The 26,628-nt window shown below is 47.4% G+C and overlaps 1 protein-coding gene across 1 annotated transcript in view; it reads right to left on the bottom strand.

Moving 5' to 3' along the window:
• Positions 1 to 10,206, bottom strand: part of LOC132402107 (prolactin-releasing peptide receptor-like) — a 13,257-nt gene extending 3,051 nt beyond the window's left edge. Inside the window, exon 1 of the mRNA XM_059985110.1 lies at positions 9,797 to 10,206. Within this exon, the coding sequence (XP_059841093.1) occupies positions 9,797 to 10,206 (410 nt within the window). The remainder of the gene's footprint in view (positions 1 to 9,796) is intronic.
• Between the last annotated feature and the right edge of the window lie 16,422 nt (positions 10,207 to 26,628).

The raw sequence follows: 26,628 nt of genomic DNA, 5'->3' as shown, positions 1-26,628 counted from the left end.
TGTAGACTTAACAGTTCTAACCAAACACTTGTTTTAAATAGTAACACACACAAGATGTTGGAGGAACTCTAGCAGGTCAAGCAATATCTATGGAGAGGAATTAACCAGCAACTTATGGGCCAAGCCCCTTCATCAGGACCAGGAAGGAAGGAGACTGAAGCTAAATTAAGAAGCTGGGGGTGGGGATTGGAAGAAGTATAAGCTGGCAGGTGATAGGCAAGACCAGCTGAGGGGGGAAGGTAGGACAAAATAAGAAGCTGGGAGGTGATAGGTGGAAGAGGGAAAAGGCTGATGAAGAAGGAATCTGATAGGAGAGGACAGTGGACCATGAGAGTAAGGGAAGGAGGAGAGACCCCAGAAGGGAAGAGATGGGCAGATGGAGAGAAGAGGTAAGAGGGGAACCGGAATATGGAATGGGAAAAACAGAGAAGGTGGTGGGGGGAATGTGGAGAAATTACCGGAAGTTAGAGAAATTGATGTTCATGCCATCATTGTCTGTGAAGCAACAACTTGATCACAGATTTTATAAGAAACAGCCATGGCTGTGTGTGTGGTTATCATTCCAGAGATAGTGAGGATTGAGAGTCAGTTTACATTTGTAAACGGAATTGCAAACCGGTCATCGGTCTTCACTATGCCTGGAAACTCCTGATGGACCAGAGAGAGAAGTTGTCTCCCCCACCCAGTTAACCCAGATGTGATCGTCTCTTAGGAAATCAAAGGTGTTGACCTGAGCAGGAGACTGGGCTGGGCCAGGAAACCTCGCTGGATCAGAGCCGACACAGCCTCTGGTCATAAGAGCCAGCTTAACCAACACCGCTATTCCTCGCAATTCTGGACAGAAAAGCCAAATTGGATCCTATTGCAATTTGAACCTCAGACTTTCAGAATCAAACACTCTCCTAACACGTATCATAGAACATTCCAGCACAGTACAGGCCTTTCGTCCCACAATATTGTGCCGACCCTTAAGAATACTCCAAGATCAACCTAGCACTTTCCTCTCAAATAGCCCATCATTTTTCTATCGTCCATGTGCCTATTTAAGAGTTTATAATGTACCTGCCTCTACCTCCACCCTGACAGACTCAGAATCAGGTTTAATATCACCGGCATGTGTCATGAAATTTGTTAACTTAGCGGCAGCAATACAATGCAATACATAATATTGAAAGATGAAAATAAATAAGAAAAGCAATTACAGTAAGTATACATATACAATATACATATATATATATTGAACAGATTAGAAATAGTGCAAAAACAGAAGTCATATATATTTTGAAAAAAGTGAGGTAGTGTTCATGGGTTCAATGTCCATTTAGGAATCGGATGGCAGAGGGGAAGAAGCTGTTTTTGAATCTCTGAGTGTGTGCCCTCAGGCTTCTGTACCTCCTTCCTGATGGGATTAATGAGAAGAGGGTATGCCCTGGGTGATGTGGGTCTCTAAAAATGGACGTTGGCTTTCTGAAGCACCGCTCCTTGAAGATGTCTTGGATTGTACAGAGGCCAGTACCCAAGATGGAGCTCACTAACTTTACAACTTTCCCTAGCTTCTTTTGGTCCTGTGCAATAGCATTCCCCCCCACGCCCCCCCAACCCCAGTCAGAGTGCTCTCCGTGGCACATTTATAGAGGTTTTTGAGTGTTTTAGGCGACAAACCAAATTTCTTCAAACTCCTCATGAAACTTAGCCTTCCTGACAGCTGCAATGAGAAGAGGGCATGTCCTGAGTGATGGGAATCCTTAATGATGGATGCAACCTTTCTGAGACAGAGATCTTGGATACTACAGAGGCTGATACCCATGAAGCTGACTAATTTTACAACTCTCTGCAGCTTCTTTCAGTCCTGTGCGGTAGCCCCTCCCCCATCCCAGACAGTGATCCATCCTGTCAGAATGCTCTCCACAGTTCAGCCGTAGAGGTTTTTGAGTGTATTAGGTGCCAAACCAAATCTCCTCAAACTCCTAATGAAATATAGCCGCTGTCTTGCCTTCTTTGCAGCTGTATCGATATGTTGGGATCCTCAGAGATCTTGACAGCCAGGAACATGAAGCTGCTCACTCTCTCCACTCCTGATCCCTCTATGAGGATTGGTTTGTTCCCTCATCTTGCCCTTCCTGAAGTCCACAATCAGCTCTTTACTCTTACTGTCATTGAGTGCAAGGTTGTTGCTGTGACAGCACTCAACTAGCTTTCTTTCATCTCCATCTGAGATTCTATCAACACTGGTTGTATTGTCAGCAAATTTACAGATGGCATTTGAGCTATGCTGGCCACACAGTCACGTGTATATAGAGAGCAGAGCAGTGGACTAAGCACACACCCCTGAGGTGCACCAGGGTTGATTGTCAGCAAGGAGCAGGCGTTAAACCGGTCTGCACAGATTGTGGTCTTCCGGTTAGATTCCCGTTGCACTTTCCACACACCCACCGCTCTGTACAAAAATACTATCTCTGACATCTCCCTATACTTTCCTTCAATCACCTTAAAATTATGCCCCTTTGTATTAGTCAATTCTGATCTGAGAAAAAAACTCCTAACTAACCAGAAATATATTTTCCTACATTATTAAAGACCATAAGATATAGGAGCAGAATTAGGGCCACTAATCCCAACAAGCCTGCTCCACCATTTCACCACAGCTTCCTCTCAGCCCAATCTCCTGCTTTCTCCCCATATCCAATCAAGAATCTATCAACCTCTGCCTTAAACATACATAAAGACTTGGCCTCCACAGCTGCCTGTGGCAAAGAATTCCACAGATTCACCACTCCGTGGCAAAAGCAATTCCTCCTCATCTCTGTTCTAAAAGGACGCTCCTCTATTCTGAGGCTGTGTCTCCTGGCCTTAGACTCTCCCACCATAGGAAACATCCTCTCCACATCCACTCTATCACAGCCTTTCACCATTCGATAGGTTTCAATGAAGTCACCCCTCGTTCTTCTGAACTCCAGGGAATACAGGCCCAGAGCCATCAAACACTCTTCATATGACAAGCCATTCAATCATAAAATCATTTTCGTGAGCCTCCTTTGAACCCTCTCCAGTGTCAGCCCATCCTTTCTAAGATAAGGACCTAAAACTGCTGACAATACTCCAAGTGAGGCCTCACCAGTGCTTTATAAAGTCTCAACATTACATCCTTGCTTTTATATTCTTGTCCCCTTGAAATGAATGCTAACATTGAATTTGCCCTCCTCAAAGATTCAACTGCAAATTAAACTTGAGGGAATCCTGCACAGGGACACACAAGTTCCTTTGCACCTCAGTTTTTTGTATTTTCTCTCTTCTGGAAAATAGTCCCTCTGCTTCCTCAAAACTATCTGCTCCTCCACCTATCTTCATATCGTCTGCAAACTTTGCAACAAAGCCATCAATTCCATCATTTACGTATAACGTAAAAAGAATCGGTCCCAACACCGACTCCTGAGGAAAACTACGTTACAGCAGCCGACCAGAAAAGGCTCCCTTTATCCCCACTCTTTGCCCCCTGCCAATCAGCCACTGCTTTATCCATGCTAGAATCCTTCCTGTAATACTATGAGCTCGTAGCTTGTTAAGCAGCCTCGTATGTGGCACCTTTCAAATGCCTTCTGAAAATCCAAGCACAGTACATAATACCTATTGATTCTCCTTTGAATATCCTGCTTAATACTTCTTCACAGAGAATTCTAACAGATTTGTCAGGCAAGAATTTCCCTTAAAGAAATTCAAGTAATTAATCCTTAAGGAAATCTATGCCTCCAAGTGCCCTGAGTCTTATCCTTAATAATCGACTCCACCATCTCAGGTCACAAGAGGCCCACAGATCGACACGTCAGAATGACTTATTTATTCTGGCATCTTCCCCCTTCCTTCTCAATCTCGGGGAAGGCTCTTAGCCCAAAAGGTCTGTTTATTCTTCTCCCGTAGATGCTGCCTGACCTGCTAAGTTCCTCCAGAATTTTGTGTGTACCATAGTGTAGGGATGGGCCGGGTTGGGGGAGGAAGTCCCTCAATTATTGTTCTTGCAGTGGTCACAGAGGTGGAGGAGTGCTTACAGGACTATTTTGAGTCAGTAGACTGGACAATACTCAGGGTTTCATCTTCGAGTCTGATTAAATACGCCACAGCTGTCACCAACTTTATCAAGACCTGTGTGGATAAGTGTGTGCGTTTGAGAACATACCAGAAATACCCAAGCCGGAAGCTGTACTAGGGGTCTGCTGAAAGCTGGATCTGTGGCAGTCGAGACCGGTGACCCCGAACTGTACAAGTCGCCCAGGTACGGCCCAAGGAAGGCAATTTTAAAGGTGAATAAACATTTCTGATTGAGGTTAGAGGCAGAACCGGATGCACGTCAGCTCTGGCTGGGTTTGCAGGCCACTACTGTCTACAAAATGAAACCTAACATCATAAATCCCCGTGATGCTTCACTCCCAGATGAGCTCAACACCTTTTATGCATACTTCAAAAGGGAGGATCCGGTGACCCTGTGGTCTGCCTTGGAGGCTGACATCACACGGGCGAACCCTCACAAGGTGTCAGGCCCTGATGTAGGGCTCTGAAAACCTGAGCCAACCAACTGGCAGGAGTGTTCAAGGGCAACTTCAATCTCTCACTGCTGTAGTCAGAGGCCCCCACCTGCTTGAAATGGGTGCCAGTGCCGGAGACTTGCCTCAGCAGCTATCACCCAGGGGCACTCACATCCACTTTGAGAGGCTGCTCTTGGCTAGAATCAACTCCTGCCTGAGAAAGGATCTGAACTTGCTGCAATTGGGCTTATGGCCACAACAAGGTCTACTGCAGATGCAGTCTCACTGGCCCTCCACCCATTCTTGGCTCACCCTGGCCAGGCTGCTGTTTGTTGACTACAGCTCAGCATTCAACACAATCATGCCCTCATTTCCAATCAACAAGCCCCAGATCCTGGGCCTCTGCAACTGGATCCTTGACTTCCTCACCGGGAGATCACAGTCGGTGAGGAACGGAAATGACATCTTCTCCTCACAGACAGTCAACACCAGCGCGCATGCTCAGCCCACTGCTCCACTCTCTCCACACCCACGATTGTGCGACCAGGCACAGCTCAAATGCCATCTATAAATTTGTCAACGACAGCACCCATTGTTGGCAGAGTTTCAGATGGGGATGAGGAGGTGTACAGGAGCGAGGGATCAGCTGGTGTCACGAGCAACAACCTCGATAAGACCAAGGAATTGCTTGTGGACTTCAGGAAGCAGGAGTCCAGGGGACTCACACCAGTCCTCGTTGAGGGGTCAGAAGTGGAAAGGGTGTGAAGTTTCAAGTTCCTGGCTGTCAACGTCCCTGAGGATCCAGCCTGAGCTCAACATAGTGATGCAGTTAAAAACAAAGCCCAACAGTGGCTATATTTCATTAGGAGTTTGAGGAGATTTGGTATGTCACCAAAGACACACGCAAATTTGTACTGACGTATTGTGGAGAGCAATCTAACTAGATTGCTTCACCGTCTGGCATGGGTTGGGGGAGGAGGTGCTACTACACAGGACCGGAAAAAGGTGCAGAAAGTTGTGAATTCAGTCAGTCCTTCATGGGCACCAGCCTCCCCAGCGTGGAGGATATCTTCAAGGAGCGATGCCTCAAAAAGGCAGCGTCCATCATTAAGGACCTCCGTCACCCTCCATGCCCTCTTCCCAAAGACACATTTCTACAGATGTACTGCAGAGAGCATCTTAACTGGCTGCATCGCCATCTGGTATGGAGGGGCCACGGCACAGGATTGGAAAAAGTTGCAGAGAGCTGTCAACTCAGTCAGCTCCATCATGGGCACTAGCCTCCATACTATCCAGGTCATCTTCAAGGAGCGAAGGCAATATCCATCACCCAAGCCTCTTCTCATTGCCACCATCAGGATTCCATTGGTAGAAGTACTGGGGCAGCCAGTCACGTGACATTAGCATAATAATATCACAGCACCGGTGACCCAGGTTAATTTACGCCTTTCCCCGTAAGGAGTTTGTACATTCTCCCTGTGACCGCGTGGGTTTCCTCCCACATTCCAAAGACGTACCGATAGTAAGTTAATTGGTCGCATAGGTGTAATTGGGTCTCGTTGCGCTGGAAGGGCCTGATTGTGTGCTGCGCCTCTAAAAAAAAATAACTAGAGTGCACCAGTTACAGAAGATTAGAGTGCTTTTCCTGCCCAGCGTTGTTGGGACTTGGAATGTGTATAGTGTGAATTTTGAGAGAAGCTAGGTTCAAGAAGATTCTTTAGAAGAGGAACCAACAAACCGTTTAGGTAAAGGGTTTGGGGATCTGTGGATAGAGGAGATGAAACAGTCAGATTGATTTTTCAAAAAGATAGTCCCCTACCTGATGGTACGAATGGCCTCCTTCTCGTCTGAATTCATTGTGGGGTTAGTAGGACTAGTCAGTAGCGAGAGGGGGCAATTTCAAAGGAGATGTGATGGACAAGTATTTTACACGGAGAATGTTGGGTTCCGGGAATGCGCAGCCTGGGGCGCTGGTAGAGGCAGATAACTTCAGGACTTCTGAGAGATGTTTAGATTAATGTGAGAAAAAATGGAGGTATACGGACAATGTCTGGGCAGAAGAGTTAGTTTAGGTGGCCATTTGATAATTAATTTAATTGGATCAGCACAAGATTGTGGGCTGAAGGGCCTGTTCCTGTTCTATGTTCTAATATCTGGAAAAAGAGGTAATATTAAGGATCAACAATATTCCTCCAACGGAGATGATGGGAGTAACGTTTACTGCTCCAAATGAAATCACCTTTTCCCCGCAGCAGCTGATCAGAACCACATCCACTCTGGACGGCCTTCAAAACTCAACTCACTGAGATCTCATTCTTTTGTTTCATCTTGTCGGTAGCTCGCACCAGAGAATTCTAATTAGCACCCAAAGCTTCCGTAATGTACATTCTGCTCAGTACAACGTGTAGAGGATTACTTTCCCAGGCCTCTGTTTATTATGGATGCATGAATGCACAACCTAATAACAGGTTAGACCACTTCAAACCTGTTGCGATATTTAATATGATCAGAATCAGGTTTATTATCACAGATTGTAGTAATTTTATGTACTGTACTGCTGCCGCTAATAAAATCTAATTTCATGACATACTGTATTTGAGTGATGATAAACTTGATTCTGATCTGGGTCTCTGTTGTGGACTGAGAGAAGCAAGGGAGCAGGGAGAGAGGAGTCATGGTTGGGAAAAGGGGAAGTACTAGAGAGACATTCTGTAACGCTCAATAGATCAATTGTTTCGAATCAAATGAGCTTGCCTGGTGTCTCAGAGCTGGGTGTGTCAGCTCCCCACCCTTGGCACTTCTCTGCCACCTGCCCACCCTTGGCACTCCTCTGCCACCTCCCCACCCTTGGCACTCCTCTGCCACCTGCCCCACACCTGCAACACACCTCTGCCACCTCCCCACCCTTGGCACTCCTCTGCCACCTCCCCACCCTTGGCACTCCTCTGCCACCTGCCCCACACCTGCGGCACTCCTCCCTCAGCATTCCCAACACTCTGCTCTTGCCAGATTTACAAACATGCTCTCCACTCCACTCTAACAAATACAGTGCTGTGCAAAAGACAGGCACACTGGCCATACACATGCGTCGTTAAATTTGTTGTCTTTCGACAGCAGTACAGTACAGTGCAACGCAAAAAATGACTCTGCTACTGTGAAACTATAACTAAGTAATGCGAAAGAGGAAAAGTGAAGCAGGGTTCCCGGACTGCACAGAAAACGACATAGCATAGTGGTTAGCACAACCATTTAAAGTACCAACAATCCCGGTTCAATTCCCGCCACAGTCTGTAAGGAGTTTGTGCGTTCTCCCCGTGAGCTGGCGGGTTTCCTCCCGGTTCTCTGGTCAGCAGCTTAACTGGTCATTGTAAATTGTCCTGTGATTAGGCGAGGGTTAAATTGGAGCTGCTGGCTCAAAGGACCAGAATGGCCTGTTCTTTGCTGTATCTTAATAAATTAATAAGGAGGGAAGAAGCTGTTCCTGAAATGCTGAGTGCCCCCAGGCTCCTGTACTCTTCCCCAGTGCTAGTAACATGTCCCTGGATGGTGAGGGTCATTAATAACTGTTCTGACTATTCCTTCTCCATGATAATTTTTCATCTCCTTGCCTACTGTGTGCATATTTACTTAAAAAACAATCACAGTTTCCAAACACCACAGATAGGAAATCCAGAACAATACACACACACAAAATGCTGGAGGAACTCAGCAGATCAGGCAGCGTCTGTGCAGGGGAATAAATAGTTGGCATTTCAGGCCGAGACCCTTCGTCACAACAGGAAAGGAAGGGGGAAGAAGGTGGAGCACCCAACGCACAAACTCCTTACAGACCGTGGCGGGAATTGAACCGGGGTACAATGGAGTACAAGCTGGCAGGTGACAGGTGAGGGGGAAGGTGGGTCTGGGGAGGGGAAAGCCGGGGAGCTGATTGGTGTAGAGGTAAAGGTCGGGAGAAGGAGGAGCCTACTAGGAGAGGGCAGCAAACAGTCCTGCCACCTTTACTCCTTCTCCTGCACACACCCACCTTTCTATTCCGGCCGCTGCCCCCTCCCTTTCCAGTCCTGATGAGGGGGTCAGCTGTTTATTCCTCAGCATAGATGTCACCTGACTTGCTGAGTTCCTCTGGCTTCTCTCATTGTTTCCGAATTCACAAAGACTGTTCAGAATCAGAATCAGGTTTAATATCACCAGCGTCTTCCTTCCCGGTCCTGCTGAAGGGTCTCGGCCCGAAACATCGACTCTTTATTCATTTCCACAGACGCTGCCCGACCTGCCGAGTCCCTCCCAGCATTTTGTGTGTGTTGCCCTGGATTCCCCGCGTCGGCAGACTTTCTCGTGGTTGTGGACATAAGATGTGAAATTTATTGCTATGTGGCAGCAGTGTGCTGCAGTACATATGATAAAAACGGTAAATTACAGCAGCGATTGTCGCCGCCTTTGTGAGATTTGCTCATTGAATGCCGGGGAGGCCGGTGCCCGTGATGAGGCGGACCGAGGGGGAAAAACTAGCGGCTCATGTCCGTCCAAGAAGGGGGACCCTGACTGTTTTTTTCAAATATTGACCCTTACTTCCCCGAGAAGACCCATCCTCTCCACGTCCACAGTTCACTTACTTCACGGGAATAAAAACGTGTCAGGGAGGACGGACCCATCTCGGAAAGATTGAAGCACGGATGAATTAATGCCTAGACTCCATGGGTTAAATGACAAAACGATCACAAATGAAGACTTCATCAACATGTTGCATGAATAGGGAATCATTGCGGGCAGTGGAGATGGGAAATTAACCTGTCCTGCCAACGGGTCTCGGCCCAAACGTTTATTCGCCTCCGTCAGGGGTTCCCAACCATTTTTTTTACGCCTGGATCAACACCATTGAGCAAAGGGTTGAGCGACACACACAAAATGCTGGAGGAGCTCAGCAGGCCAGGCAGCATCCTTGGAAAAGAGTGCAGTCGACGTTCTTGGCCGCAACTGAAGGGTCGTTTACCCCGGGTTGGGAACCCCTGCCCGGCCTGCAGAGCTCCTCCAGCATTCCGTGTATGGTGCTCTGGATTTCCAGCGTCTGCAGAATCCCCTGTGATTGCTCTGTGTAAAACAAAACTTGACCTGAACGTCTGCTTTGACCTTCAATGCAAGCCCTCTAGTATTTGACATTTCAACCCCGGGCGAAAGGTATCGGCTGTCTGGGGCTCTATCAGATCTATCTATCTATCTGGATTTCTATCGGGTCACCCCTCAGCCTCTACCACTCCGGGCAGGGGCGAGCTGACAATTACCTGTCCACGGCGATGGCTGTCAGGGTGAAGACGGACACGTACACCGTCACGGGCTGCATCAGGAACACGAAGTAGCACATGAACTTGCCGAAGACCCAGCCTCGCGGGTGGAAGGCGTAGGCGAGCGTGAAGGGCACGCAGGTCGCGCACATCAGCATGTCGGAGAAGGCCAGGTTGCCGATGAAGAAGTTGGTGACGTTGTGCATCTTCTTGGTCTTGCAGATGACGTAGAGCAGAAGGTAGTTGCCGAAGATTCCGATGAAGACCACCAGCACGTAGCAGGGCACGATGAGGGGCTTATACGACTGGATCAGCTCCAGCCCCGTGAACTGCGACTGGCCGTTGGTGCTGCCCACCACTGGGACCTGGTAGGCCGTGCTGTTGGTCGGGGACGTGTTCCAGCTCTCCATCTCTCTGTTCCTCCTCGCAGTGGCAACCCCTACTGACTGGACAATACTCCCCTCGCTTCCCAGTCCCTCCTGGCCCGATAAGCCCTTCCCCTCCCTCTTCCCAACTTTCTATTGACCTCTTCGGCTCTAATGAAGTCAATCAGGTTCTCTCCCCACCCCCCCCCCCCCACCCCGTTGCTGCCGACCTCTCCAATCCCGAAGTCTGTATATTGTTGCTTGCCCCCTGGGATTACTGGGACTTCATTGTTTGGTAGTAATCTGAACCGGACGGGGAACACAGGCAAACTCGGGCACCCTGTCGACGCCGTGATACTCCCGCCCGCTTCAGTGGGACCTGCGACTCCCCCCGTCTCAACCTTAATGTGGGCGAAATTCCTTTCTCGGCGCCTGCGGAGAGATAACAGTAGAAACATTCCATCAAATTCAGAAATCTTGTCCCAAAAGAGTTTAACTGCCATTAAAAGAAATTATAACGATGCACTTGTAATTGTGTTCGAAATTCTCCCGATGCCGCGTCTCCGGATGGTGGCAATAGTCAGGAAATTGGATCAAGAAACAAACTTAACATTTCGTTTCCTCCCCTTCCTCCTTCTCTCTTTTTCTAGTCCACATTTTTAGCCCTCCTCTCATCCCTTTTCCCCATACCTCCGTCTGGAACCTCTTCTGGTTCCCTTTTCTCCCATGGTCCTCTCTCTTATAGACAATAGGTGCAAAAGTAGACCATTCGGCCCTTCGAGCCTGCGCCGCCATTCTGAGATCATGGTCCTCCTATCAGATTCCTTTACCTTTTCCACCTAACCCCTCCCAGCTTTTTACTTCATCTCCCCCTGCCTCCACCCACCCACCTCACCTGGCCTCGCCCATCACCGGCCAGCTCCTACTCGTCCCCCTCCCTCCTACCCCCCCCACCCTCACCCTCACCCCCAAGTTATTATTCTGGCTTCAGCACCCTTCCTCTCCAGTCCTGATGAAGGGTCTCGGTCAGAAACATCGATTCTTTGCTCCTCTCCGCAGATGCTGCCTGACCTGCTGAATTCTTCCAGCACTTTGTGTGTTGCTCCAGCACTCTGGATGTCCAGCATCTGCATAATCCCTCGTGTTTAATATTTGGTGGCTCTTCCGAGGAAGGAGAGTCCAGCTGAAGCATTAACTGCTTCTCTCCCCACAGACGCTGCCTGGCCTGCTGCGCGCTTCCAGCATTTTCAATTTTTTTAAAAAAATATCTGATTTCCAGCATCTGCAGTTTTTTTTTCGTTCTGTAATTTATCCCGACAATTTATACTGAACGTAGCTCTTAAATTCTAACCGTTCCTCATCGGAATCGAATGCAAATCTCTGATTCACCATGCCGACCCCCCACCGAACAAGTAAAAATAACTAAAATTTAAAATGCCTGACATCTGATTTAAGCTCAGAAGATTCAGCAGGTCAGACACCATCTGCGGAAAGAGAAACCATTAACGTTAAGGTCTTTTCACAAATACAAACGATTGAGTGTCGCTGAGTGGGCGATCGGTGGGGTGGGGGGGGGATAGTAATTTATTGCTGTTTCACCCCATTTTAGCTCAGCCGCAGTTTCCAATGGAACACGATTTCAAACTTTCGCTTCTCGTTTCATTTTATGTAGTTTAAGTAAACATTTTTAATCATTGAGAAACAATATTTCGATTCGTCAAAAAAAAATTGGAAGTAAATTCAGTATCTTAGACACAGTCCCAACATGTCAAACATTGCCGAGGTTAAAACGTTACCTAAAAGCGCAATGGAATATTAATTTTCATTTAGAGTTGAGTGGATTTTCGCATTCGAGCTGCCAGTCGCTACCTTACTCGCAACAACACTCAGAGGACAATCGAACTGAATCCTAGACATCACCTGAGGAGCGGGCGCATGTGAAAGAATGCACTCTCAATAGGAACGCACATTTGCGCCCTCGCCCCACGGCGTCCGTGCGCTTGTTGGACTCTCGGGTATTTCAGCACGGGCAAATATAATAGCCACGTTTAAAATTCCTGGACTTACGGAAACAGACACTTTTCTCTCGCGGACCGGCCGTGATTTGCCAAGGTTTCTGCTCCTGATCTTTCCTCCTGCCCAGATGTTGTCCTATCAGCCAGCTGCGCCCAGACTTGCCTCCGCTGCCCGCTTGACAACTCTGGTTGGACCTGCATTAAATAGTCGGCGTCGTGCCCCCTCTGGCGGTCACCAAGGGAACAACACACCCGTCTCCAAGCTCTTTCCGCTGAAGTCATTGGGTCAGAGGCAATGGCAATCAAACACTCTCCGCCCCGCGCATTGGAGGAGTTAAATGTCTCAGAATCTCTTCTGTTGGTGACTTTGCTTTAATTTTCTGCCTGGTTCACAGATGTGATGTTCAGAGGCAATATTAGTAACACTGATAGGTGTGTGGGATTAGTGGCATGATGCTGGGACACATCATCAGTAATGCTACCTGGAGTGGTGGGTGTCTTTCTGCCATTCCAACATAGATACCCTCACCCAGGGTTGATCAGGCCCTGGCTTGTATCCCAGCAGCCTTGGTCCACGGATTACACCTCTTGATCTAGAGCCATTTGGAGGCTAGCTCTGAACCCCCCCGTGATGTCCCTGAAGATCTTTTTGTTACAGCCCCCAGAAGGCCAAGGAGAGAGTGGGTTCTGCAGAGAGAGCAGCCAGCAAAGCCTCTGCACCCCACCTCTATAGGCTGGCATCGTGCCCTCCACCCCTGTCCCTGGCACTGCTCTGCCAGCTCCTGCTATTTGGCTTTCTCACACTGGAATGCCTTCTCAATTCAGTCTTCCCAAGGCACTGTCAGCTGCACCACGACCTCTTGCTTCAAGGTTTCTGACAGATGACCACGTCAGGCTCCAGGGATGATAATGCAATGAAGTCAGGGAACTTTAATTGCTTGCCCAGATTGACTTCCAGTTGCCCGTCAGACAACGTGGTGAGCAGGCCTGCTGGCGATCTCGGCTGAGGATGTGGTTGGTCTCCAGCTTTGATGAAGACTATGGGCTTTCTGGGTTGGCAGAGGTGTTTACTGTTGTTGATGGGCGAGGAGATGCTTTCTGCCTCAGCCTTCATTCTGCCAGATGTTGGACCAGGAGATCTTCCTCTTCAGTGCCCCCCCCCTCACCCTGCTGCCCCATTCCTACCACCCTGCTGGTGCACACTGTCTCAACAGCTGCTCACTCATCTGTCCAACCCCTGGACCCTTTCAAAGTGAATTGAAGGGAAACCGTTCAGCCTGGTCTGACCAGAAGCCAGAATAAAAAGCTGGCCCTTTGGGTTTCCCCCAGGTTCCCACATCCTCCCACATCCCAAAGACAGGCTGTTTTATAAGATCATAAGATAGAAGAGCCGAACTAGGCCATTCAGCCCATCCAGTCTGCTCTGCCACTTCATCATGGCTGATCCATTTTCCCTCTCAGCCCCACTCTCCTGCCTTTCACTACTTATCCATTCATGCCTCGTTCAATCAAGAATCTATTAACTGCTGCCTTAAATACACCAATGACTTTGCCTCCACAGCTGCAAATTTTTCCACAGAAGTGGTTTGCCATTGTCTTCTTCTGGGCAGTGTTTTTACAAGACAGGTGACCCCAGCCATTATCAATACTCTTCAGAGATTGTCTGCCTGGCGTCAGTGGTCACATAAGCAGGACTTGTGATCTGCACTGGTTGCTCGTACGACCGTCCACCACCTTCACATGACCCTGGTGACTGAGATGTAACGTATAATGTTCCCTCAATGGCCACTTCATTAGGTACACCTGCACAGCTGCTCGTTAATGTAAATTTCTAATCAGCCAATCATGTGGCAGCAACTCAATGCATAAAAGCACACAGACATGGTCAAGAGGTTCAGTTGTTGTTCAGACCAGACATCAGAACGGGGGATAAATGTGATCTAAGTGACTCTGACTGTGGAATGATTGTTGGTGCCAGATGGGGTGGTTTGAGTATCTCGGAAACTGCTGCTCTCCTGAGGGTAAAGGGAGGGTGGTGGCGAAGGGATCTCTGTCTGTCTCCCCTCTGTCTTCCTGTGCACCTGAAGGGTGTTAACCTGAACGTCAACTGTCCATTTTCCTCCACAGATGCTGCCTCACCGGTTCAATTCCTCTGGCATTTTGTGTTGCTTCAGATTTCGGCATCTGCAGTCTCTTCGGTCTCTGTTAAACTGAGGTTGGTAGTCCCACACACACCGTGTACGTTAGCAAGCCCGATTATTAAATCAAGTTATTATTATGGCATGGGCCCAATTTGCACTCTTAATGAGAATGATTGTAAGTGTAGGGCTCTCAGTACCAGTAACTGTGGTGTTAACTGTTCAGGCTAACAAAACGGCTCCTCTGTAATGCTGTAATGGGTTTCGGTGTCTGGAATGTTTGGGTTATAACTGCAGATAAGGGGAAACTAACCAATGGAGAATTGTTACGCTATCTTGTATGTGTGAGCTGAGTGGGAGCTCGCTGTCTTTGTCAGGAGGCGAGCGTGGAGGACGGACATGTGGGGAGCCGACAGCGGTTCCAGGGCGGCAGATACTGGACATTGGCGGTTCCAACAGCGGCCAAAGGCTCGGAAGGTTGTTGTGGATGGAACCGGAGGCGTGAGCTCCAACATATTAAAGTATTCTGTGCACAAACTGATAAACTTGCTGATTTGGCGCCTTTAGGTTATCTGTTCCTACCAACCCATCACTAAGGAATAACTATAAAGTTGTAATTATTTACTCGCCTTTGGTGATAGTCTGATATTTGTGTTGTGAGCGTGTACTGGGGGGGGGGAGGGGCATTACACCGTATTTACCACAAAGTATTACACTGTTGGCGGTTCACCCTAGGCGAGCGGGGGTAAATTGGGGGCACAGATGCTACATAAGCTTTGGTGTAATCCAGCATCACAGGTACAAGGCTAATATCGGATTGAGAGAAATATTGCGGGTGGCACCGTAGCATAGTGGTTAGCATAACACTCTATAGCACCAGCATCGCTGGTTCAATTGACGCCACTGTCTGTAAGGGGTTTATATGTTCTCCCCGAGACCGCATGGTCTTCTCCTGGGTGTTCCAGTTTCCTCCACAGTCTAAATACATCCAAGTTAGCAGGTCAATTGGTCATTGTAAATTGTCCCATGATGAAGCTGAGGCTAACGCAGGAGTTGCTGGGCAACAGGGCTCGAAGGGCCAGAAGGGCCTGTTCTAAGCTGGATCTCAATAAATAAAAGTAAATACATCAAAAATGATGAGAGTAATAATTATTTGGGTTTTAAGTGGACTGAACAGTCTGTATTCAAAGTGAAGAGTTTTGACATATTTAAGCCCTACTGAGAGTCGTCGTTAGCTCAGGTACATGCGAAAGCATTAGCTTACATGGTTAGTGAATCTTGGAAGATCACGGATTTCATTTATTGCAAGGATTAGATGAAACATTGCGACTTCAATAAAAGCTGAATGTCGTGAGGGACTGGAGATCAGTGTTGGCAGAGACAAAATGAATATCCGAGACCCCAAGTGAAATATACACTTGGTTCCCAAAGCACCGAGCTCCTCCTCCACCTAGTAAAGTGGCCACTGAGCTGCGGGAAATCCAAAATAAAACATGGAAAAGCTGGAGTAAAGAGTTGAAGATGCTGGCAACGCTCATCAGGTCAGGCAGCGGCTGTGGAGAAGGAACCAGAGCCAACATATTAAGGGAATGGTTCTCTGAGGAAGCTTCGCTGATCTGAATGGCTACTTTTGCTTCTACCTCCCCAGATGCTGCCTGACCTGCAGGGTATTTTCAGCATATTCTGATTTTACCAAGCATTTCCGACATTTGTGAATTTTTAAAATCTTAATAACTCTGAATAAAATCGTTATTGAATCTGGTGCTATTGTGATTCAGAGGTTCTTTGGAAGTCAAGATTGAAGCATCAGACTTGATGGGTCAAGAACAAAGAATGAGAAACTGAAGAGCAAAGAAGTCATAGTCACCTTTATTAGGAGTAGCTCAGACTAGACAGATTTATGGTCGTGTAGAGGTTAGCTTAATACTATTACAGTGCCTGTGACTCAGGTTTAATTCAGCCATTGTCAGTAAGGAGTTTGTACGTTCTCCCCGTGATTGCGTGTATTTCCTGCGGGTGCTCCGGTTTCCTCCCAGATCTCACAGTCCTACAGTTAGTAGGTTAATTAGTGACGTGTGTAACTGGGTAATATGGGCTCGTTGAGCCAGGAGGGCCTGTTACTGTGCTGCATCGCTAAATAAAATAAAGAAACAACAAGACATTCAAATGAAAAGAAGTAAACTATGAAACAGTCAGATTCAGTGGCATAGTTTGCCATTGCCTTCTTCTGGGCAGTGTCTTTACAAGACGGGTCACCCCAGCCATTATCAATACTCTTCAGAGATTGTCTGCCTGGCGTCAGTGGTCACATAACCAGGACTTGTGATCTGCACCGGCTGCTCGTACGACCATCCACCACCTGCTCCCATGGCTTCACGTGGCCCTGATTGGGGGCTAAGCAGGTGCTACACCTTGCCCAAGGGTGAGCTGCAGTTCAGTGAAGGGAAGGAGAGACTTTCACCTCCTTTGGTAGAAACATACATTCAACTCGCCATCCTTTCACACATACAGGGGATTATATAAAAATTATAAGCAAGCATAGAAAAGATAAACTATGAGGAAAATAATTCTACACTCTAACTCAACATAATCATTCTATCATCTTCTATGAGCTGTGAGGCCTATGAGCCCCTCTGGGTCCCGATGAAGGTCCATTCACTACTATCACTCAGACCAACCTATCACTTCCCCTCTCTGCTATTCCACACCACGGTGCAGGGTTTGAGTCAGGATACAACCCGCCTCCCTCTATTGCCTCACAAACAACTGATATGTGGCATGGCCTTGTAGTGGGTCAGCACAATGCATTGCGGCACCGAGTGATTACCGATCGGGGCTCGAATCCCGCTGCTACGCGTAAGGAGTTTGTACGTTCTCTCTGTGACCAGGTGGGTTTCCTCCAGGGGCTCCACTTTCCAAAACGACATTGGTTTAGGGTTCCTGGGCTGTGGGCATGATGCTGGAAACATGGCACCAGTTGTGGGCTGTCCAGCAGTCATCATTAATTTGATTTGGTTCATGTTCACGGAGTATTTTCATGTACCTGTGACAAGTAAAGCTGATCTGAAGATCTTCACCTTTACAGAGTGCAATGGTTCAGCTCAACACCAATCTCTCTAACAAGCTTCTGCAGACGGTGCCACCAAAGGTGTGCGACTGCTTATTGGTAAACCATAAGGCGAGAGATTCGACTGGAGATTACTTATAAACATCTTTTCCAAAGGAAATTGTGGTGAACTATTGCGGGGAATGAGCCGTGCTGGGACATTGTGAAGCACAACGTGCTCGAGCTGGGTTCGCAGGCGGAGCTCGTGTCGTTGCTGGAGAGGGAGTGAACAATTTGGGGAGGAGTCGATGCGGAACAGCTTTGATGCCTGTCCACCTGACCCAGGTGCCAGCTGGGATCGCTCCTAGCGCCTAGCCGATTATGGGAGGTCGGGCTGGGTGGCCCGAGCATATTGGGGCACTGGGATCCAGGTCCCGGAACGTGGCACTACCCGACGTGTGGGCAATTTAAACACCGGCACAGATAGACTGGAAGCCCAAGTGTTGGGTACAGAGACGAGGGTGGGGCTGATTTTGCTCGCTTTCCCGCCAATGTTCATTCTTTCCTCTGCGATGCCGAGGCTGTGAGCTGATCTGGCTGCTGTGCGTTTTTGCCCCGCTGGTGTGACGAACTGGGGATCGAGGCTTGTGCCTACTCCGGCTGCTCCGGGAGTGGACCCAGGACTCAGTCTGGTTCGGGATACAGTTACCTTGCCTCTATAGTTTGCGTGATCTGTGTTTTCAACTCTCTCTTTCTCTGTACAGTGGCTTTTGGTCTTTTTTTTATTGGGTGTTGAGGTCTCTTACATTGTTACTGACTGTGAGCAGACAAATTTCAGGACGTATCATTTATACATTCTTTGACAATAAACATGGTTTGAAGCTGTGAACCTGTGGGTTGGACTGACAGGTTGAGAGTATACTGACTGGTTACGTTGTGGTCTGGTACGGCAGTTTGAATGTGCAGGAAAGTAAGAAGCAGCATGGAGTCACAGACTCCGCCCAATACGTCATGGGCACATCACTCCCCACGCTGAGGAGGCAAAACCTTTCATCAGAGACCCCCCACCATCCAGGCCATGGCATCTTCTCACAGTGACCATCGAGAACAGAGGCATGAAGTCCCACACCAACAGGTTCAAGAACATCTGCTTCCTTTCAACCATTCAGATCCTGAACCAGCGGAGACAACCCCAATCGCTATAGTTCAGCACCGTTGTGCACTGGGATGGACTTGATCGGGTTGTGACCTTCTCTGTAAAAATTGTGTATAATTTATTTTAATGGATGTTATGTCTCTGATTGTGATGCTGCAGCAAGTAAGTTTTTCATTGCACGTGGGCTTGGGCAGGTGACAGTAAACTCGACCTTGATTTTGAGAGTCCACTGCACCTTCAGGACCAGGGAGTTGTCTGCTTTCCTCACCCAAACATAACATTTTACCTGTACGTTGCTCTGGAGAACGTCAACTGCACACTGACGTCAGGTAAACAAACGCGTCCAATGGTGAGGCGGGCAGTTAACCTGAGAGGCCACTTTATTATGTACCTCCTGTACCTAATAAAGCGGCCACTGCGTGTACGTTCATGGTCTTCTGCTGCTGTAGCCCACCCACTTCAAGGTTCAACGTGTTGTGCACTCAGAGATGCTCTTCTGCACACCACTGTTGTAACGTGTGGTTATTTGAGTTACTGTCACCTTCCTGTCAGCTTGAACCAGTCTGGCCGTTCTCCTCTGACCTCTCTCATCAATAAGACATTTTCACCCACAGAACAGAACTCCACTCACTGAATGCTTCTTGTTTTTCACACCATTCTCTGTAAACTCTAGAGACTGTTGTTTGTGAAAAGCCCAGGAGATCAGCAGTTTCTGAGATACTCAAACCACCCCATCTTGCACCAACAGTCATCCCACGGTCAAAGTCACTCAGGTCCCATTTCTTCCCCATCCTGATGTTTGGTCTGAACAACTGAACCTCTTGACCATGTCTGCATGCTTTTATGCACTAAGTTGCTGCCAGATTGCCAGATGATTGTTTGATTTGATATTTGTATTGATGAGCAGATGTACAGCTGTACATAATGAAGTGGCCAATGAGTGAATGTATTTCTCAGGCTAAAGGATAGCTAAGGTTCAATTCTCAATGACTTCAGTAGAAATCATGGGGAACAACAGGTTCTGAGTAATTGGAAATGTCAGCTCACTAGAATCAAGTTCATTATCACTGACATATTCCTTTTCTCAGTTCCTTTGTCTCCACCACATCTGTTCCCAGGATGTTTCGGGACATCAGAGGTACCAGAACAGGGTTTCCCTTCCTCTACCATCGATGCTGCCCTCACCCACATCTCCTCCATTTCCCAAACATCTGTGGTCACTCCATCTTCCTGCTGACTAAACAGGGATGGAGTTTCTCCTGTCCTCACCTATCATCCAACACGTAATTTACCACAACTCCTGCAATTTCGAACGGGACGCTACCATCAGAGATATCTTTAGCCCTCTTCCCCCCCCCACCCAACTCTCCATTTGCCACGATCGCTCTCTCCATGATTCCCTTGTCCGTTCATCTCTCCCCACTAATCTCCCTCCCAGCACTTATCCCTGTAAGCAGAGAAAGGGCTACTCCTGCCCATAAAGTTATTCCCTCACCTCCATTCAGGTGAGACAGCACTTCACCTGTGAACCTGTTGTACCCAGTGCCCCTGATGCGGCCTCCTCTACATTGGTGAGACCCGTTGTAAATTGGGGAATCACTTTATCGAGCGCCTCCGCTCCATCCACAAGAAGAGGAATTTTCTGGCGGCCATGTATTTTAATTCCTATCCCTATTCCTGCTCCAACCTTCTGGCACAATGCCACTCTCAGGTTGGAGGAGCAACACCTCACATTCCGTCTAAGCAGCCTCCAAACTGATGGCATGTGCAGTAATTTCTCCAATTTCTGTCAATTTTTCCCCACCCGCTTCCCTCTCCTTCATTTGCCCACTCTGGCCTCTTACCACTTCTCCCCACCAGCTTAACACCTCCCTCTTCCCTTTCTCCCATGGTCCACTTTCCTAACGTATCAGATTCCTTCTTCTCCGGCCTTTTGCCTTTTCCACCTATCACCTCCCAGCTTCTCACTTCATTCCCTCCCTTCTCCACCCACTTGGCTTTACATATCACCTTCTCATTTGTCCTCCTTCCCCTCCCCCAGCCTTTTCATTCTGGCGCCTTCCCCTTCCTGTCCTGTCCCGACCCGACGAAGGGTCTCAACCTGAAATGTCGACTGTTTATTCCTCTCCATGGATGCTGCCTGACCTGCTTGCACCCAGCATTTTATGTACGTTGCTCTGGATTTCTAGCATCTGCAGAACCTCTTCTGTTTATGTGTCATGAAATCTGTTGATTTCTGGCAGCAGTACAGTGCAAAACACAATAAATTACTGCAATATACATGAAGTTCTGGAGGGACTCAACAGGTCAGGCAGCATCTGTGGAGAGGATTAAATAGTCAACCTTTCAGGCTGAGACCCTTTACCAGGAATTCATCATTACTTTTTATTGTAAAGAGTTTCTATAAGTCACAATACAAAAATAAGTAGTACAAAGAAAGAGCAAAAAGTGAGGTGGTGTCCATGGGTTCAATGTCCATTCAGAAATTGGATGGTGGAGGAGAAGAAGCTGTTCCTAAAATTGTTGAGTATGTGTCTTCAGGCTCCTGTATCTCCTCTCTGTTAGTAGCAATGAGGAGAGGTCACGTCTTGGATGGTGAGGGTCCTTAATGACAGATGCCATCTTTGTGAGGCATTGCACTTTGAAGATGCCCACGATGGTGGAGAGGCCAGTGCCCATGATGGAGTAGGGCAAGCTTATAACTGTCTGAACCTCTTCCTGACTCTCCACAGTGGCCTCTCCAAACCAGGCTGTGAAGGAGCCAGTCCAAATGCTCTCCACCAACCATTCGTAGAAACGTGCTAGAGTTTTGGTGACATACCAGACCTCCTTGTAAATATTGAAATTCAACTGGTGCAAGGCAGGTCTGAGTTCTTGACAGCAAATCTGTGAAAACGTTCCCCAGTGAACCATCAATGGTCCATTTTTCTAAAGGGGTGCATCACGCTTCGCTTGAAACCTCTTCAACAATCACGCAAAAAGAAACCATAACGTCATTATGGAAAGTCTAAATGTTATTAAATTTATTGTGATTAAGACTGAAATGTCTCCTTAAACCATGCATTGTGATGTTGAGTTAAATTCTGCATTGTAAAACATTATGCCTGGTATGCATTCCTTTGGGCTATTAAGCAAAGATTAATTTCTTTTAGTAAATTACAGTAATATTCAGTTGGTCACATAGTTGTGGTTAATAAAGATGAACAACTAATGACTTATGTATTACTGACATATGTGATCAGATCTTTTGCATCACAGCGAGACAAGGAGGAAGGCATTGGAGGCGATGCACAGAGCTGATGTGTGGTCCAACAAATGGTGCAAGTGAATGTCCTGTGATTGCAAGATCCTGTAGGACACTGGCAATGCAGAATACTGCAAGTCTGGTTCCCGGGTTCATTGGGGAGACCGGCGGTGGGGCCGTCGCTCGGAACAAACCCACCTGCAGCAACTGCCCCAAGGAAGAGACACAGGAGGCGGTGTGATGCAGCGGGCATCCAGGGTTGAGGGCCGAACCTCCACCAGTGCTGCCCTCCAAAGTTCAGTTGGTTGAAGACAAGCTGGAAAGCGTTCACTAAAGCATCCTGATGGAGAAGTTACAGAACCTGGGCCTCTTACCTCCCTCTGCAATAGGATCATCATCTTCCTAACCGGAAGACCACAATCTGTGCAGATTGGTGATAATATCTCCTCCTCGCTGACGATCAACACTGGTGCACCTCGGGGATGTGTGCTTAGCCCACAGTTCTACTCTCTATATACCCATAACTGGGTGGCTCGGCATGGCTCAAATACCATCTATAAATTTGCTGACGATACAACCATTGTTGGTAGAATTTCACGTGGTGACGAGAGGGCGTACAGGAGTGAGATATGCCAACCAGTGGAGTGGTATCACAGCAACAACCTGGCACTCAACGTCAGTAAGACGAAAGAGCCGATTGTGGACTTCAGGAAGGGTAAGACGAAGGAACACATACCAATCCTCAGAGAGGGATCAGAAGTGGAGAGAGTGAGCAGCTTCAAGTTCCTGGGTGTCAGGATCTCTGAGGATATTACCTGGTCCCAATATATCGATGTAGTTATAAAGAAGGCAAGACAGCAGCTATACTTCATTAAGGGTTTAAAGAGATTTTATATGTCAACAAATACACTCAAAAACCTCTATAGATGTGCCATGGAGAGCATTCTGACAGACTGCATCTACTGCACAGGACTGAAAGAAGCTGCAGATGGTTGTAAATCTAGTCAGCTCCATCTTGGGTACTAGCCTACAACGTAGCCAGGACATTTTTAGGGAGCGGTGCCTCAGAAAGGCAGCGTCCATTATTAAGGACCTCCAGCACCTAGGGGAAGTTTATTACAAAGAGAGGTGTGTGTGTGTGTATGTGTGAGAGAGAGACAGTGGTGGAGGCATATATGAGAGAGATATTTAAAAGACTCTTAGGTATCTGAATGTACAGGGAATGGAGGAATATGGTAAGTGTCTGATCAAGAGGGATTAGTTTAGTTGGACGTTTAATTGGTTTGGTGCCTGTTCTTGTGCTGTACCGTTCTGTGTTCTATGACATAATATATGATAGGAGATATCTCATTCCTTTCATTCCTAGTGGTGCCCTGGGAAAGATGCACTGGCTGTCCACTCTGTCTATTCCTCTTAATATCTTGTACACCTCTATCATGTCTCCTCTCATCCTCCTTCTCTCCAGAAAGTAAAGCCCTGGCTCCCTTAATCTCTGATCATAATGCATACTCTCTAAACCAGGCAACATCCTGGTAGATCTCCTCTGTACCCTTTCCAATGCTTCCACATCCTTCCTATACTGAGGCAACCAGAACTGGACACAGTACTCCAAGTGTGGCCTAACCAGAGTTTTATAGAGCTGCATCATTACCCCACAACTCGTAAACTCTATCACTTGACTTATGAAAGCTAACACTCCATAAGCTTTCTTAACTACCCTATCTACTTGTGAAGCAACTTTCAGGGATCTGTGGACATGTAACCCCCAGATCCCTCTGCTCCTCCACACTACCAAGTATCCTGCCATTTACTTTGTACTCTGCCTTGGAGCTTGTCCTTCCAAAGTGTACCACCTCACACTTCTCCGGGTTGAACTCCTTCTGACGGTTGAACTCCATTTTGTGTGTTGCTTTGGATTTCCAGCACCTGCAGACTTCCTTGTGTTTATAGATTACAGTCTATATTATTATTATCATATAATCACATAGTGTATAACTCTATTTTATGACTTTTTTGGAAAGTATGCATTTTAGTAACTGCATGGCCCATCAGTTAGTACTGGCCTGTTGTTTGGGTCAGACTCCCTCTCAAGGGTCAGCGCAGGGCTCCGACACCACACAGGCACCTACTGCCACAAACTGTGACTCCTTTCTCATGATGGTTGACTGTTCCAATGCTGGTTCACTTTAAACCATGGGTAAATCCAATATATTGAAAACAGAACAGTGCAGGCCCTTCGGCCCATGATGTTGTGCTGACTTTTTAAGCCACTCCAAGATCAATCTAACCCTTCTCTTACACACAGCCCACCATTTTTCTATCATCTGTTTGCCTATCAAAGAGTTTCTTAAATGTCCCTAATGTATCTGCCTCTACCACCATCCCTACTAGCATGTTCCACACACCCATCTCTCTGTGTAAAAAAAAAATTGACAATGACATTCCTCCCTTTATGGTCTTCCAAACACCTTAAAATTGAGGGAGGCCCTCCGTTAGTCGGAGTCAACCATGGATGTTGCATCCTAGCTGTCCAAATATGCAAGCCAGGGCAATACAATATGGAGAGCAAGCTGTTGCCCACGTAGCAGGCTCCCCCTCTCCATGCAGCTGATGAACCCAAAGGAACGCACCAGCGGTGTTTTCTGGAGTTGCCAGTCAGCATTGAACTCGATGTAGGACTGCCTTAAGGACTCGAGCTATGGAATTCTCCCTCAGGGTTTACTCCCGTAGCCTTCCCCGTGAGTGGATATCGCCACAAGGCTGCGGAGGTTGAAATCAGAGATTTCCTTCTCCGAGATAAGCTGCTAACGAGCCCCATCTGCCTGGTGACTGGTTTTAAGCCGCCAGTAACCCACCTTTACCCCTTCTCCTGTCATTAGAAACTGTTCCATTATGCTTAATAGCTAAGCCACACATGAAGGCCAGGAGCTGGACCTAGTTGTCAAAGGTTATTTGAGACAGACACCATTGGGAGCAAATTGCCAACCCCCCTACAATGGCTATTGAGAAACCACCAGCTACCTATGCCCTGGGAGAAGATCTCTGGTCTTTGTAGTTAATATAAAGGCGGAGGAAATACTGACAGGATCACAATTAGTAGCAGACTGGATTATTACTTAGAACAATTTTCACAAGGAGTGTAATGTATAATCCAAATTTATTAACACTTAATGAGTTTTAAATTGTTTTCTTCATTTCTGCTGGCGAGCACATTTGAGTGAATCTCCTGTGGGCATAATTTCACAGACACCATAAACTAGCTGGATCCTGACTTCATCAAAATGCAACAGTCGGAAACACACAGATCCATGTTCTGTAATCCCATTCCCAACGGAATCACACAGATCCATGCACTGTAAATACCTTCCAAGCAGAAACACACAGATCCATGTTCTGCAAATCCGATTCCCAGAGGATACACACAGATCCATGCTCTGTAAATCCCTTCCCCGCAGAACCATACAGATCCATGCTCTGTAAATCCGATTCCCAGTGGAAACACACAGATCCATGCTCTGTAAATCCCATTCCCAGAGGAAACACACAGATCAATGCTCTGTTAATCCCTTCCAAGCTGAAACACACAGATCCATGCTCTGTAATCCCATTCCCAGTGGAAAACACACAGATCCATGCTCCATAAATCCCTTCCCAGCAGAAACATACATATCCATGTCCTGTAATCCCATTCCCAGCGGAAACACCCAGATCCATGCTCTGTAATTCCATTCCCAGTGGAAACACACAGATCCATGTTCTATAATCCCCTTCCCAGCAGAAACACACAGATCCATGTTTTGTAATCCCATTCCCAGCAGAAACACACAGATCCATGCTCTGTAATCCCATCCAAGCTGAAACACACAGATCCATACTCTATATTCCCTTTCCCAGCGGAAACACACAGGTCCATGCTCTGTAATCCCATTCCCAGTGGAAACACACAGATCCATGCTCTGTAAATCCCATTCCCAGCGGAAACACACAGATCCATGTTCTGTAATCCCATTCCCAGCGGAAACACAAAGATCCATGTTCTGTAAATCCCTTCCCAGCAGAAGCACACAGATCCATGTTCTGTAAATCCCATTCCCAGAGGAAACACACAGATCCATGCTCTGTAATCCTGTTCCCAGCGGAAACACACGGATTCATGTTGAGTAATTCCGTTCCCAGCGGAAACATACAGATCCATGCTCTGTAAATCCCATTCCCAGTGGAAACACACAGATCCATGCTCTGTAATCCCATTTTGAGCGGAAACACACAGATCCATGTTCTGTAATCCCAATACCAGTGGAAACACATAGATCCATTCTCAGTAATCCCCTTCCCAGCGGAAACACACAGATCCATGTTCTGTAAATCTCATTCCCAGTGGAAAGACCCAGATCCATGCACTGTAAATCCCTTCCCAGTGGAAACAAAGAGATCCATGCTCTGTCATCCCATTCCCAGTACAAAAACGCAGATCCATGCTCTGTCAATCCCTTCCAAGCAGAAACACACCGATCCATGCTCTGTAATCCCATTCCCAGCGGAAACACACAGATCCATGTTCTGTAAATCCCATTCCCTTTGGAAACACACAGATCCATGCTCTGTAATCCCATTTTGAGCGGAAACACACAGATCCATGTTCTGTAATCCCATTCCCAGCGGAAACACACAGATCCATGCTCTGTAATCCCATTCCCAGCGGAAACACACAGATCCATGTTCTGTAATCCCCTTCCCAGTGGAAACACACAGATCCATGCTCTATAAATCCCATTCCCAGCGGAAACACACAGATCCATGTTCTGTAATCCCATTCCCAGTGGAAACACACAGATCTATGATTTGTAAATCCCATTCCCAGAGGAAAC

Source organism: Hypanus sabinus, chromosome 1 (genome assembly GCF_030144855.1).
Source record: "Hypanus sabinus isolate sHypSab1 chromosome 1, sHypSab1.hap1, whole genome shotgun sequence".
NCBI classification, from domain to species: Eukaryota; Metazoa; Chordata; class Chondrichthyes; order Myliobatiformes; family Dasyatidae; genus Hypanus; species Hypanus sabinus.
Note: the sequence above shows the minus strand (reverse complement) of the source record. Positions and strands in the feature narration are given on the sequence as shown.